General features: G+C 42.2%; 1 protein-coding gene across 1 annotated transcript; it reads left to right on the top strand.

The window, feature by feature from the left end:
• The first annotated feature begins 547 nt into the window (after positions 1–547).
• Positions 548–14472, top strand: LOC104158959 (transcriptional repressor CTCF-like). Its single transcript, XM_009696749.1, is given in 11 exon segments — positions 548–594; positions 596–1314; positions 1977–2147; positions 3008–3141; positions 4622–4742; positions 5571–5720; positions 7106–7266; positions 7688–7870; positions 8278–8410; positions 11814–11981; positions 12916–14472. Coding segments are annotated over 11 exon segments (2169 nt in total). The 3' UTR covers positions 13098–14472.
• Positions 14473–15143: the final 671 nt, after the last annotated feature.

Raw genomic sequence — 15143 nt, 5'->3', positions numbered from 1 at the left:
AGTGAGACTTAAGCTCTTGTGCTCAATTCTTAGTGCTCTTTCTTCCTGGAAAAGTTCTGCAGTTCTCAAATGGAATACTTTCTTTAAGGTTGCCTTTTTACTTTTAACAGTAAGTTACGTTTGTACCTTTAAAATTTATAGCCAAAGACTGCCTCTGATATCGCTAAGCTATGCCAAGTGACTAAACAAGCTCAATAAGGAATAATCCTGCTGTACACCTTGCCTGTGGGATTTGTGGTCTTTGAGAAACAGGAATGTACATACCACTTCATCTCTCTTCCTTGCTTTCCTTCCTTTCCAAGAAACCGGTACACTTGTTTCACTTCGGGCAGCATTCTGTGATGGCCTTGGTTTACAGTGGTAATAGCCTAGTGGGGACCTACGGTTCTCAAATCCTGTTTTCTGGATACGGTCGTGGTACGTTGCTGCTGTTGAGCTGGTTGTTTTCAGTTAGGCCACTTGTCCCTTGGTGAGGGTTGTACAGTTGTTAAAATACATTGGAGGGTGTGAAGCATTCATTCTTTTGTTTTTACAGCAGGAAGGTGAAATGGAAGGTGAGGCGGTCGAAGCTATTGTGGAGGGATCGGAAAATTTTGAGAAAAACCTATCAAAGACGCCGTGAAGGTGGGCAGGAGGACGATGCTTGTCATATACCACCAAATCAAGCAGATGGAGGTGAAGTAGTGCAGGATGTCAACAGCGGTGTGCAGATGGTGATGATGGAACAGCTGGATCCAACTCTTCTTCAAATGAAGACTGAAGTGATGGAAGGTGCAGTGCCTCAGGAAACGGAGGCTACAGTGGATGACACGCAGATCATAACACTTCAGGTTGTTAACATGGAAGAGCAGCCTATAAACCTTGGTGAGCTTCAGCTGGTCCAAGTACCTGTGCCAGTGACTGTACCTGTTGCCACCACGTCTGTGGAAGAACTTCAGGGCGCTTATGACAATGAGGTTTCTAAAGGAGGCCTGCAGGAGGGAGAACCCATGATCTGTCACACCCTCCCTTTACCAGAAGGCTTCCAAGTAGTGAAGGTGGGTGCAAATGGTGAGGTGGAGACACTGGAACAAGGTGAACTTCAGCCACAGGAGGATCCCAATTGGCAAAAAGATCCAGACTATCAGCCACCAGCCAAAAAAACAAAGAAAAACAAAAAGAGTAAGCTTCGCTATACTGAGGAAGGCAAAGATGTGGATGTCTCTGTGTATGACTTTGAAGAGGAGCAGCAGGAGGGTTTGTTGTCTGAGGTCAATGCAGAAAAGGTGGTGGGCAATATGAAGCCACCTAAACCAACAAAAATTAAAAAGAAAGGTAAGCTCCCCATCTGTAAGTGGATTTTGAAAAGATGTTTGTTATGGTGGGACCTTGCAGTATGATTGAGGTGACTGAGTAGGTATAAGTGGGGAGGAAAGCAGGCATGCCCAATGTCACTGACTCTTTATATCATAGTGCTCGGCTCTGTTCTTGGGCAAAGCTCCCATCTCCTCCATCTAGGCTATAAAGGAGCTCATCTTCCTCGAGTATCATGCTGTGGCATTAGTATTCCCATGTAACTACAATTGAAAATGCTCTTCTCTTTGCTGTAATACATATGTAAGAGTTTGTGTACATGTGGTTTACATCAGGAACCAACAGTAGAATTAGTTCTATGGGTTTTTTCCTAACCAGTTGCTGGCTAAGGTAGATGGTGCAAAATACAGCAATAGGGATGTTTGACTTTTAAGAAAAGTGTAAGCTAAGGAATGCTTCTTAGAGTGGAGAAGGAACACTGAGTGCTGGCATACTAATGAAAATTGAAGCCAAGCCAGCCATAGGCAATGACTGTTCCTAAGGATATGCAATTGGATTTAATGGTACATGGTGGTTCCTTGTAGTTACACCTCCAAGAATCTTTCCTTTTCCCTGCTGATCTCTTACGTTATGCAGTAGACCACAGTACTGTCAAGAGTAAAGATGTTTTCCTTCCTGGCTAGGTGTAAAGAAGACATTCCAGTGCGAACTGTGTAGTTACACTTGTCCGCGTCGTTCCAACTTGGACCGTCACATGAAAAGCCACACTGATGAAAGACCGCATAAGTGTCATCTCTGTGGCAGGGCTTTCCGGACAGTCACGTTGCTGAGGAACCACCTCAACACTCACACAGGTACTCCTGCTTTTGTGCATGTTGTTTGTGTAGGATCTGCTCTGTCGTTAGAACAGATACAAAATCAGGATGGTTCTGTCTTGAATCTAATTCCTCTTAGGGAACAAGCTGAAAAGGAAGAAACCATGCAGCACTGATGTTTGTTTCTCATATGAATGCAGTTGTTTTCTGCCTGGCCAGGTCAGGTGCAGAGCTTCTCCTGTACACATGTATAAGGCTGATCTGGGCTTGATCTGAAATTACCTGAAGTTACAGAAATGTTCTGTTTGTCTTGGTCATCAGTACTTGTGTTCTAAGCTCTGTGTTGCTGCTGCTGCTTGCAGAAAAGTAAGATGAGAATGAGGCTGGAGCTAAGCATAAGGGAATTGAAAACAACAAAAAAACCTAACTGCAAGGAATAGATTATAAACTAGACCAATAAAACTTACGGCTAGGAACTGTAACACGTTTCTGGTGCTCCTTACTAAAGTTGCTGGTATAAAACTACAGGTAATTGAACTGTGATTAAACTTCAGCTTGTTGTGGCCTTTCTGCCCAAAAAAGTGTAATTCATATCCCTCATTTTCTCTGCATACTTATGTTATGTCTAACTTGCTGCTTTGAAATTTGTAAATAACCAAGGGATACAAAAATAAGGGAATCTGTTTCCTCACTGAAAGGATATTAATTCTTTAAGATCTTCAATCCATTAGTTATACAAAAGCTGTGACTCTTGGGTATTATTTACTGCTCTAATCTGATCTTTCAGAACATGAAAGCAATGTTGCTAATTCACTTAAACAAAAATAAAACCAAAAAAACCCTTCTTTTGTCACTACATCCAAATGTCGTCATCTTCCTGTTTTGCTGCAAACGATTAGGTACTCGCCCTCACAAGTGCCCAGACTGCGACATGGCCTTTGTGACCAGTGGAGAGTTGGTTCGGCATCGCCGCTACAAACATACCCATGAGAAACCATTCAAATGTTCAATGTGTGATTATGCTAGTGTGGAGGTATGTTAGTTAATTGTTAACAGCACTGAATACTTCCTTGGATGCTTCAAAGCTTGTTCATCATCTGTTATAAACTCTGTTCTTAGGCCTTTCCTCTTTGGCTATTTGTTTAAAAGGCACTGAGGAAAAAAAAGTTCTAAATCAGGTCTGCTCTTGGAAGCGAATGGTGGGGTTTCCTCAGTTAATGAGAAAACAGTTATGCACAGAAATCCTCGCTGATACCTATTTCCTCTTTGGAGACAATAGTTGTCATTGTTTCTTATAGTATTTGGCCTTTAAGATGATTGCAGGAATTGTAGTGTGCTCCATGTTGAAGGAGGCAGCCATCTCCCGCTGCAGTAGGGTGTACTTTCAGACTAGAGGGGCCCTCCCATTTTAGAAATGTGCATTCTGCGCGTTAGCTGTTTAGGCCGTTAAGGTGACTGTAGCCAAAACTAATGAGCCTTTGCTTCAGTATTGGTGAAAAGCAGCTTTGCTAATATGGGGTGGTTGTCTAATTTGCTCAAGCAAATTAAGCTTCCTTGAATGCTCTCCACTATGCAGTTTTGTCACTTATGCTACAGGACAACTTTTACATTGTGATAGGAAATTTGAGCAAGATGATGAGCAACATAATTTAAAAAAAAACCAATATGTCTGCAGTGGAAGAAGGCTCCAGTGGGTGAGCTTCAGTAGGGGCTTCGGGCTTTTTTTCCTACCCACACTGTGGCTGCAGTGCTGTAATTCCAGGTCCTGTGGTTTGAGTGCTGAATGAATTGCGTTGCAGTGGTTTTCATAGTATGAATTAGGAAAGAATAACCAAGCTGGTCCTTGTGTGAGCTTGTGCTGTGTTTTGTAGACACAGGTTGGTGATTAAGCAGTGTGGTCAGGCTGGAGTAGAAAATGCCTTAACGTTTGTGTTCATGCTGACCTCTGAGCTGGGTTTATACCTTCTGAGTAAGAGCAGGAGAAGAAAGGAATAAAGTCACCCTGTCGATGATAGGACTAGATTTTTGTTGTTCTTAGAAATTGATTTACCTTATCCCTCAGTCTCCCAAAGTAACTGGAGAGGACCCAAGAAAAGCACCCTGTGGAGAAAAATGTACTGTACAGGGCACGCTGACCCCCCGCAATGTTCCTTGGGTGCGTGCTTTCCCGGAACACCTTCTTGTGTCTCTCCAGGATACTTTCAAATTTTAGTGTGTCTTCAGATGCTGAGACGGTTGCTAACAGTAAGGTGAGCACAAGACTCTAAATCAGGCTGCACCGAGTGTGGGAGCAAGTGTCAAGCAAAACTGGGAATGAGGTTGGGAGGTGAAGTAGAGCGGGCAGGAGTGAGTGGCTGTGTGCGATGTGAGAATGGCATTGCAACATGCTTGTTTGGTTTAGTGGGTAGATATAAATAAAAATCGACTGCCTTAAACTCTTGACTGATTTCTTGTACTTTTGGCAGTCTGACCTGCTCATCTATGCTAACTTCAGTCTTGCTCTTCACTTCCAGGTTAGCAAATTGAAACGCCACATTCGTTCTCACACTGGAGAGCGTCCGTTCCAGTGCAGCTTGTGCAGCTATGCCAGCAGGGATACCTACAAACTGAAGAGGCACATGAGGACCCACTCTGGTATGGATGCCATGGTTTTTTTTAGTGTGTTTATGTTTTAGTGTCAGAGTGTTGAGGCTGTGTACAATGTGTGCTAATGCTTCCAACAGCAAAAGAGATGTTGTTTTGTAGTTTACTATTAAACCTTTATAAAGTTTGTAGCTGAAGAGAATGCAGCATGATTTTTAAATTTATAACCTGATAGTAATTGCTGAACTGAGAAACGAGCTTGGAGGATTCTGATTTCCAGTTTGACTGTGAGGTCATAAAATGCAAACACTTCTAATATGAACAGAAGAAACTTCTTCTATTATCAGGGTTCCACTTGAAGTTGAAGATTATAGCCATTTACAGTTTCATACTTGAGTGTAGTTGCAAAAGCATCTCGTGCATGTTTGTAAAGATCCTAAATTTTTTCTTCAACAGAAATAGGGATGGTTTTGGCACAGGACGTTACTGGAGTGCCAAATTAATCATATTGCTAAAATTGAAGGGGAAAAAAACCCCATCCTTGCACGTATACATGAGCGTTCAGAACCCCCACCCCCCAAAAAAATCTGATACCACTTGCTGCCTTCTGGCAGCCTTGCGTGTAGGTCTTCTGTGCCTTTCTCAAGAGTAAGGATAATAATTTAACTCATTTGTTTAAAGATTGAACTCAAGTCTCTGTGTGAAAAGATGCATACTGGAGCTAAAACTTCTAGAGAAAGAGACATTATTGAACTCTTTCTAGAGTTACTATTTCTATCAACTAGCTGTCTGTTGCAAGTTTCTGGGAGATTGTTTTGTTTGGGGCTTCTTGGTGAGATTAAGTACTTGTGCTATTTTTTTTGCCTCCTGCTTCTGAAGGAGAGAAGCCATATGAATGTTACATCTGCCATGCTCGCTTCACTCAGAGTGGTACCATGAAGATGCACATTTTGCAGAAGCACACAGAGAATGTGGCCAAATTTCACTGTCCTCACTGTGATACTGTTATAGCAAGAAAGAGTGACTTAGGTATGTATCTCACAAAAATGGCTGTTTGGTGAAGATTCCACAAAACACTTCCCAGAATCAGAGTTCACATAACCCAACCGCTGTCTCTTTTAACCTAATAATTCTGGTAACTGTATAGCATGAAGCATAGACTTAGATACATGACTGGTAATACAGGCTTTTAGCTTACAATAGCTGCTGAAACTGTAAGAAATTTGAGTTTATTTTCATTATTTGAAAGTGTAGCATGTTTTCCAAGTATACAAGGCAAGTTACTGTTTTCAGGCCCGTAGATGCAAGGCACTTTACTGAACTTGGACTGAGATTACAACTGCATACAGATTGGTATCTGAAAAACCAAAAGATCACTTGGCTTGACCTCCTGCATGATGCAGGCCATTAAGTTTCATGTAGAGATATTTTCATCAAGCTAAAAGGTTTGAATTAGACCAAATAGTTTAATTTTCCAGGATGTGGAGCTGTGTGCGACAGGTTAGGAGAGACAAAAGCCCTGAGTCCTTGCAGTAGGAGAGTCTTGATCTGGTGAGCAGTACCTGGTGTGATTCCGGCAGGCAAACTCTTTTCTATGTTCTGCAAGAAGGTGAAAAATAATATCACACCCAGAGCAACTGAGAAGGAAGAAGCCATGATTTGGCAGAACTTTCTGTCTATAAACAGAATATCACCCAAGTCATGGGAAGGCAGGCTCCCTTCCAATAAAGACAAGTGTAAAGTGCTACAGTGCTACAGTGAGAGGCAGTTTTGAGAGGATGGCAGTCATTGATGTCAGGAGCAAATGAGCTGATTTACAACAGAGGAAAACTGATGTTAGCTATGGAGAATTTTTCTTCTAATAATGCTTTAGTCTACCCTAAGTTACCTCATGCAGCTGTGTTACGCTCTTTGTTGGAGGATTTTAAAGAAGTGACTAAAACCTCTGTCCAGGATTATCTACTGGTATTCCTGTTGCCTTCTCACCCTGTCACTCTGACTTGTAATCCTGCAGAAAATCCTGTTTCCCACAGTGTTATTACCTGGCTTCTGGCTGTATCCAGGCAATTCAGAGTGGTCTTAAACATAACAATCCACAAGACACTTTAGTTTGACAGTCATGCATTTGATAATGCAAGTGTACTGTATCAGCACAGATTGTGACTAATAACCAACTCTAGAATCCCATGGAAAAACTTGATGTTTTTCTGCAAGGCCTTTCTGTCTATAAATTGTTCTGATTGCTTTTAATTACAAGTCTTTTAGGTTTTTAGTTGAATCCTAAATTAGCTATTTTGCTTTTTTGGCTTGAGCTCAAGAGTTATGTGGAGGGAAGATCACTAAGGGGACTGTAGGCCAGTTGTTCATGCTTGGGAAGTCATCGTGGTTAAAGCCTCTGATTCTTTTGCTCCTAGGTGTCCACTTGCGAAAGCAGCATTCCTACATCGAACAGGGCAAGAAGTGTCGCTATTGTGATGCCGTGTTTCATGAGCGGTATGCCCTCATACAGCATCAAAAGTCTCACAAGAATGAGAAGCGCTTCAAGTGTGACCAGTGCGATTATGCATGCAGACAGGTAAGCTGATGGGACTGGCACCCTTTATGAACATTAGAACAGGAGCTAAAAATATGAGGTGGAAATCTTAGCTGTTAAGTTTGACCAGCTGTCAAGATCAAATTAGCTCTTTAAATCTCTTGAAGGGTGTGAAGGAAAGTTCAGTGGCCTTTGCTTCTTGGTGTAGTGTTCCCTCGTAGAGAAGTACCTTCTAAGTCACAACCTTGATGTAACTGTTGACAAAGGGATAAGACTCCATATAGGATGGAATTAGCTAGGACTGACTATGCCATCGAGCAGGATGTTCTCGCATTCCTTCAGTATCATCCTTTCCTTGATATTAAGGATAAAGTTTTGGCCTCCTTTAACTGAAAATTTGCTCTTCTGTATCCATCTGTCTGAGTTCTCAGGTTACTTTTTCTGTCTTGCTTGTCCCTGTCAGGAGCGGCACATGGTCATGCATAAACGGACCCATACTGGAGAAAAGCCTTATGCCTGTAGCCATTGTGATAAAACCTTCCGTCAGAAACAGCTCCTCGATATGCACTTCAAACGATATCACGATCCCAACTTTGTCCCTGCTGCCTTTGTTTGTTCCAAGTGTGGCAAAACATTCACTCGCAGGGTAAGGGAACGTACTGTTTGAAATTGTGGGGTTTTGGGGTGGAATGAGGCTTTTGGCCAAGGGGATGTGTACTCAAATGTCTGTACCCAGAAGGAAAGGTGGGTGGGGTACAGGACACAATACAAATCTTTTTTCTTCTCAGAAAGAAGTACTCTATTTAAGAGGTGGGGGGGAGCTGGTATAATTCTGAATTAGTACTCGCACTTGTTAACGTTGGCGTCATGAGCAATGTGAAAATGCAACTTTTATGAATAAAGTTAATGAAATTTATCAATTTTCCCTAAATAATCTTCCTTTAAAAAAAGTAAGTTACCAGAAGTGTGTTTGACAATACAAGCCAGAATAGCTGATCTTGAATTCAATGCATGTTGTATTTTTTGTTGTGTTTTTAATCTTCCGCTGAGTAGAACACAATGGCCAGACATGCTGATAACTGCTCTGGCCTAGATGGTGGGGAAGGAGAGAATGGAGGAGAGACAAAGAAGGGCAAACGTGGCCGAAAGAGAAAGATGCGGTCTAAGAAAGAAGATTCCTCTGATAGTGGTAAGAAACAGCTCAGTATGTTCCAAGAACTACAGGCCTGTGATTTGCCGTGTGTGTTAGCTGTTAGTCTACCTGTTCAGCAGGTTTATTCTGCCACTTGAAAGTCTTTTATCTAGTTGGCAAGGAAAAAGTGATAGTCCATGGCCAAGTACAGAGATGACTGCCTGTGAGGGACAGTATAGATTCTGCTGTCCTGGACCTCTTCCAGGACAGAGTAGTTGAAAAAACACCATCCGATGCCCCTTGCCTGGGCTGCGCAGTTCCTGTCCTGCCTGCTCTTCTGTGTGTGAAATTCACTGCTGATGTTTTCAGTGTCCCAGAAGAAACTGTGTGTTTCTGTGGTGCGCTGCTATGAAATGGTATGTGCTCCTGCTTCGGTGCTACTGGGCAGCATGTGCCATGTCCGGACAACCCTACTGCCACGTAGCTTGACTGATTCTCTGGGGGAAAGCTGGCGGCATTCAAGAGAATAGTGGAGATAGCACTGGCATTCTCCAGACTGTTGTGAAGGGCCTGCTGAAATAATTAAAAGCTCAAGGAGCTGGTGGTGTCTCCCGCTTCACAGGTGTGTTTGCATGTATGCTGATATTAAGAAGATGGCTTTGGAGGGACTCTGACTTCCTGGACAATATTCCAGGAGATGAGTTAGGTGCAATTTGTAATAGGATGGCTGCTGTCTGTAAGCTTCTCCAGAACAGGGAGACAGCAGAACATGTTGCAGCAGATAGTGATCACCTTCACTGCAGTACTATTTGTGCAGGACAAACTCAGTCATAGTCCTCCCTCCTGGTAGTGGGAAAACTCAGTCATGCCTGCAGCAGGAAAATCCAAGTAGAGTCTCAAGACCAACCAGTTCAAAGACGATTCTGCAAAAACAGTGTTGCTGATTAGTCTTTTGTCTGGAGTGCTTTATATAATTAATCAAGGGATGTAGATTGGGAGAACAGGGATCTTTCTGGCTAGAGAATGTATATCTGAAATTCTTATGTGGCAAACAGATTTTATAAGATGATTATGGTCAATTGGCTTACGCAAACCTTGACTGCAAAAACTCTATAGAAATAAGTGCTCAAACTCATGTTTGTATAGATACTTGAAAAAAGTGTTACAATTGGTTGAATAAAGCATGTGTAACTACTTGTTCGTTTAAAATATGAAAAGATCATGGAGACAGAGAGTGAAATAACTGCTTTGGAAGGTAATTCAAAATGTGGGATTCTGGAGTATCTCATTTTTAGTATCTGATTTGTAGGCTTCCTGGGAATTTAGCCTGTTCTAAAAACCTGACTTTTATTTAGTTGATATGGTCTGGGTTCAAAACAGTTTTTTGGGGAAGCTGGTCAAAAGTCATGCTTGTTAGGTGAACTGATGATGAGCATTGTACGATTGTGGCTCAGACTCCCTGACTGAGAGAATCCTTCATCCTCAGATGAGTTGGCAAGTCTGGGTTGACTTCCTCAGGAGTCATTTGATAGACGTGAAGAATTGACTAGTGTGAGCTGAGTAGCTGTAAGAAAGAGGTCCTAACCACGTTCTCAGGAGAATTCATTATTCAGCGTTGTGTTTATCTCTAGATCTGCAGTTTCATGAGTTTCAGCAACTACTAAATATCTAAAAATGGTGAGCAAAGCTGTGACGAAACAGACTCTTCTTGTGCTGGTGGGAAAAATACCAATTGCAAGTGGTAGTTTTGTCTCCCATCTGGCCTGTCTGCCCAACATGAGACAGACGGTTAGTTGATAGACATTGAGTTGAGGAGGGAATGTAAAGAAGCTCTAAAAAGGTGGGACCTGAGAAATTCAATGAATGAAAGAAATTTGGCTTGGAGAATATTCCTTGAGTGACTGTGTAAAATAATGCAGCATATACATGCCTCAGTATATGAAAGGGACAGTTCATTTGTGGTGGGTTTTTTTTCCCCCACTTTAGTCAGATAAACAGCAGTATGCCTTATGCAATGGCCCTTTTGTTTATGAGTGAAGCCACTCTTCTATGCAGTGGACATACTTATAAATTTAAGGGCAAGCATTTTGCTGTCCAAACAATATTATCCTATTTGATATCTCTTACTGCTTTTTGTCTGCTTTGGTTTTGCCCGGAGCATTCTGAACACGTCAATGGTGCTAACCTAGTAACTTTAAGGAGTGTTCTAAAGAATAAAGTGAATAAAGAATAAGCTCAGTTAACAAAGAAGCTGCAGAAACCTCACAGCTTGCAATGGAGACTGTTGGATTGGAATTGGCTCCAAAATGCAGTGAGGTGCAAAGAGTTGATGTGAATGGGAGGTGCCGTCATAAATTCTTTGAGTAGACAAGGCCTTATAAAATACACTGCATTGGACCTAGGACAGGACCTCTGAAGAGAGGTCTTGGGGAAGATCTCTTGGTCACTGGTTGGTAAACTCTATGTTGATGGCCCTGGAAAGCATGGTGAGTGGTCTGCAGGCCTGTCCTCACCCATAATGCTTAAGAACTCACCAGATTTGTGTGATTCTCAAAAATCTCAAGTTGAATGTGGCAGGTCTTAGACATAAGTCCCGACGTCTGGGAGCTGCTACCCTGGTTTCCTATCTACTTAACAGAGCAAGACTGAAGTATGGCATTGCTGTTTCATGAGAGCTAGGAGACTTGTGTTGGATCCCTCTTGAGTTCCAGTGTTTCACAGAGATACTGTAGTGGCTGCTACCGCTATTGGCATGCAATTGGCCCCTTTTATCCTCTTGACCCTCTGTTTTTTCCATGTTTATTCCTCACCCAATGACTTCAGCCCCTCTCCTAAGTATCCCTTAAGTAGTCCTGTGTGATCCAAAACTGCCTTTCCCCTTGCATCCCATTGTGTCCCACTCCCAGCCAGCAATTCCCCCATACCCCTCAGTCTGAGCTGCTCCCCAGGACTCATTTGGTGGGTTTCACACCTGGATGCTGGGGCTGATGGCTCTCCTGGGAGTGGTCAGGACAAGGTGTTTGTTCCTCAAAAGTTGTTGATTTTGAGTTCCCACCTTCCATTGTGCCACCCCTGTGCTCCTCTGGGTTGTGCAGATGGGACTTTGATGGGCTGATGGCTCCTCTGATGGGCCTGGGAGTAGCCCAGCAGAGTATTGTTTGGTCCCTCTCCTGCCATTGTCTCTCTGAGCTCCTTTGTGCATGTGCAGAGGAGCTTTTATCGCATGACCTAACATAATGACGTTTCCTTTTGCTTTCTGAAGGACAACTCGTTCTCTCTAAAGTGAGGGTAACAGACTAACAGTCTGTGCCACCAGCTTCGGACAAAGGCCTCGTTTGCCTTCTTTCTCATCAGAGTTGACTCCTTTTGAATGAGAATTCGCTGGTGGTTGTCTGTAGATGGATGTGTTTCATTCTTGTTTAAACTGAAGACTTGCCTGATACAACGTTTCTTACAGAGGAAAATGCTGAGCCAGATTTGGATGATAATGAAGATGAGGAGGAGACAGCAGTAGAAATTGAGGCTGAACCAGAAGTTGAGCAAGAGGCTCCTGCACCACCTCCCAGTAAGAAACGAAGAGGAAGACCACCAGGCAAAGCTGCCACCCAACCAAAACAATCCCAGCGTAAGTCACTAGTTGAAGCTTATGTTATTGAGCTGCTTTTTCCGTGGATTTGGCAGTTCTTGTGGGAGAACTGCTGCCCTCAAGTGAGCTTATTTAAAAAGAGCTCATTTTTATTCCTGGTCACAAGGGAACGTAACCACTTTGGACTGTGCTTAAAGGAGAGAATGTTATTTTTTTTCTTTAGTATTTTTCCTTTTCATAGATGTGCAAACTGCTTGCTTCTTTTTGCACCTGTTACGATGTGTCTATTAGTGTACAGTTCCTGGTAAAGCAACTGTTAGTACAATCACCGTGGTAGTCTTACCTGTGTAGACTTCTGTAGGCATTACCGCAAACAAACTTCTTCAGGCCTGTAGTTCTGAGCATAGTGTCAGTGTAGATGTCACTTAAGCTCTGTAGAGTTTTCTCCATAAGAATAGACATCGGTAAATGCAAAGTCTTAAGTAAATAAATTCTAGGAACAAAGCAGGAAGGGCAAATTTGTTCCTTCGAGGGGTAATGGCTTCCCCAGTGGCTTACCTGTCTGCTCAGTGCTACAAGTGTGGCCAGTGTCCTTCCTAGAATTATACATTTTGTGCTGAATTCGTATCTAGCATCATTGGGTTCCCCTGAATTTGAAGTTTTGCCTTAGGCCTGTACATTGATGTGGTTTGTTGATTACAAAATCCATTGTTTGAGTAATGCCTTAATATCAAAAGGCATACCAGAGCTGTTGTAGTGGTAGCATATCTTCATACTGGGGCAAGGAAATAGATGCTTAATACTTGGATGAATGAGTGAGGTTGAATTGCTCCCCACTGATACAGGAATGTGAGTTGTGGGCTCCACTTTCCCCTTCTATGGAAGAGTCTTAACTTTTTGGTAGATACTTACCTGGTGTGAATAAAAAATATCTCTGTTTCCCCCCCTCCCCCTTTGTTTTCTGCCCTTCTAGCTGCAGCAATCATTCAGGTTGAAGACCAGAACACTGGTGAAATTGAAAATATTATAGTTGAAGTAAAGAAAGAACCTGATGCAGAAACAGTAGAGGAAGAGGAGGAAGCTCAGCCTGCTGTAGTGGAAGCTCCCAATGGAGACCTCACTCCTGAGATGATTCTCAGCATGATGGACCGGTGATGGAGGAAGACCACGCTGGCTGACTGAACTGGCCTGGGCTGTGTTTAAGCGGCTCAAATCTATTTTTCCTTTTATCTTTTTTCTTGGCTTTGGGAAATGCATCATTTTAGACCATTTTACCAAACATACTGGGAAATAAAACTTAAAACTGATGTTAGAATGTGATTTAACTAGAACTTGCTGTTTTATATTAGCATTACAGGGTCATGGAACATTAGGAAATATTTTGGAGTCCTTGAGGGTTTTCTGGGAGATGCTTGATTTAGTTTTGCTCTGAACTGCATTGTAAAGCTGGTCCGAGGGCTGTGTTTACATGCACCAAGTTTTAACATACAAAAGTGGAAGTCTTGACTAGAGTATGCGGTAAACCACTCCAGACTTGGCCTTCCAGTTCCCAGAGTCCCTGAGCCTCCTTCTCTCTGTAGTGTTTTTAACTGTAAATGCAGACTTGGGAGGGTTCTAGACTTTTAAAATGTTTTTTGCTTTTCCCCACTGACTAGCTCCAGTTCTCTAAGTCGGTTGCACACGGTAGTTTTGGCATGCTCCAACTGGTTTCTGTCCTTATTGTGCTTTGCTTTCTGCAAAGCATTTCTGTAATGGTCAAGCTTGTAAATAACTTTTTTTTTTACATTTTAATCTTTTTCCATTAATTCAGAGGTATGCAAAAATGCAGTTTAAATAAACCCCAGTATTTTAATTCCTTTCAAACTAAGTGACAAGCAAATTGATAGAGTGTAAATGTTGGAAAAGCTGTCGATAACCAGTCGCGTAGAGAAGAGATGTACCGAGACTATTGCTTGCAGAACAAGAGAAACCCACATGTGAAGTCTGGTTTTGAAGCACACAAAACTGGCATTTGAAACGTGCATAATTAACCTTCTTTTTGAGTTATAATTTCACGACTACATTTTCTTTGCTCTATCTTGTAGTTGTATTTTGTGTTTATGGATCCTATGTTAAGGCAGAAATGGTGATTTATAAGTGGGTCACTGCAGCCCGCAAAACCTGGGCCAGGAAATTTTAATAGGTCAGTAGTTATACGATTTTGGATCTCTGATAAAGACAAAAAAGGAATTCTGTGAAATACAAACGATGCCTGTATATGAACTGTCACATGTTAAAATATGTAAGCTTTTTATAGAGCCTCAGTCTTGCTGATTTCAAACAAATTTTTCTTCTATGTATCGCTTTTAAGAGAGCTATCAGTTTAGCTATCAGACTCTAGGTTGATGCATTTTTGTACTTAGCTGTACTGTGTGATATTTTTCATTATTTTAGGAAGCCAACACGGAGAAAAAAATACTGTTATAAAATATGTAATGGGGTTTGAAAGCTGGGAAGGAGAATATACTGCTGTACAGCTAATAAATAATAATGGATTAACATGTGTTCTCACCGGCTGCTTTCTTTGTGTCTGTTAACGATGTGAGCTGGCAGGGATCTCCAGACTGTAAAGCTGTTCCTCCTAGAAGGATGCTTCAGGCCTGTAAAGAGGGACTGGCTCTTCTCTCACTGCCGGTGTTCCCTGTGCCAGCTGCAGGTGAGTGTACGCTTAAGCGAGTGTCATTACAGTGGTGAAGCCGGTACACGGTCCCTGTTTGCATATGGGAGCTCCATCGTGTAGCAGGGGTATTTCTCGGCTGCTCTTCTAGCTCAGGCTGTAATACAGGAGTAGTTGTTGCTTTTGTTTGTTTTGGCTATGAGTTTAAACGGTTGTAGGTGATGATTTAGATAGCAGGAATATTATTTCCATTTCATTCTGTAAAGTGGGACTGATGCTTAGGTGGAGTTTCCATGGTGTATCTTTTCTTAGTTACCTGTGAAAGCAGCTTAGAGAGCCAGCTGAGAGTAAGCAGGTAGCTGCAGGCTGTGTAAGTTCAGGATAGGACCTTTCGAACCGCTGCCTTCAGAACAGGAGTTGCTGCAAATGGCACAATGCTACTTATTTAAAAGGAAACTTTAAAAAGCACAAGCGTTTCTAGACTTAATTTTCGCTAAGTGTTTGGTTACTAGTTACCTCTGGTCCTGAGAGATGGTTCTTAAACT

The sequence above is a fragment of the Cariama cristata genome, unplaced genomic scaffold (genome assembly GCF_000690535.1).
Source record: "Cariama cristata isolate BGI_N322 unplaced genomic scaffold, ASM69053v1 scaffold923, whole genome shotgun sequence".
NCBI lineage: Eukaryota > Metazoa > Chordata > Aves > Cariamiformes > Cariamidae > Cariama > Cariama cristata.
The sequence above is the reverse complement of the archived record's forward strand: the minus strand, read 5'-3'. Positions and strand labels throughout refer to the sequence as shown.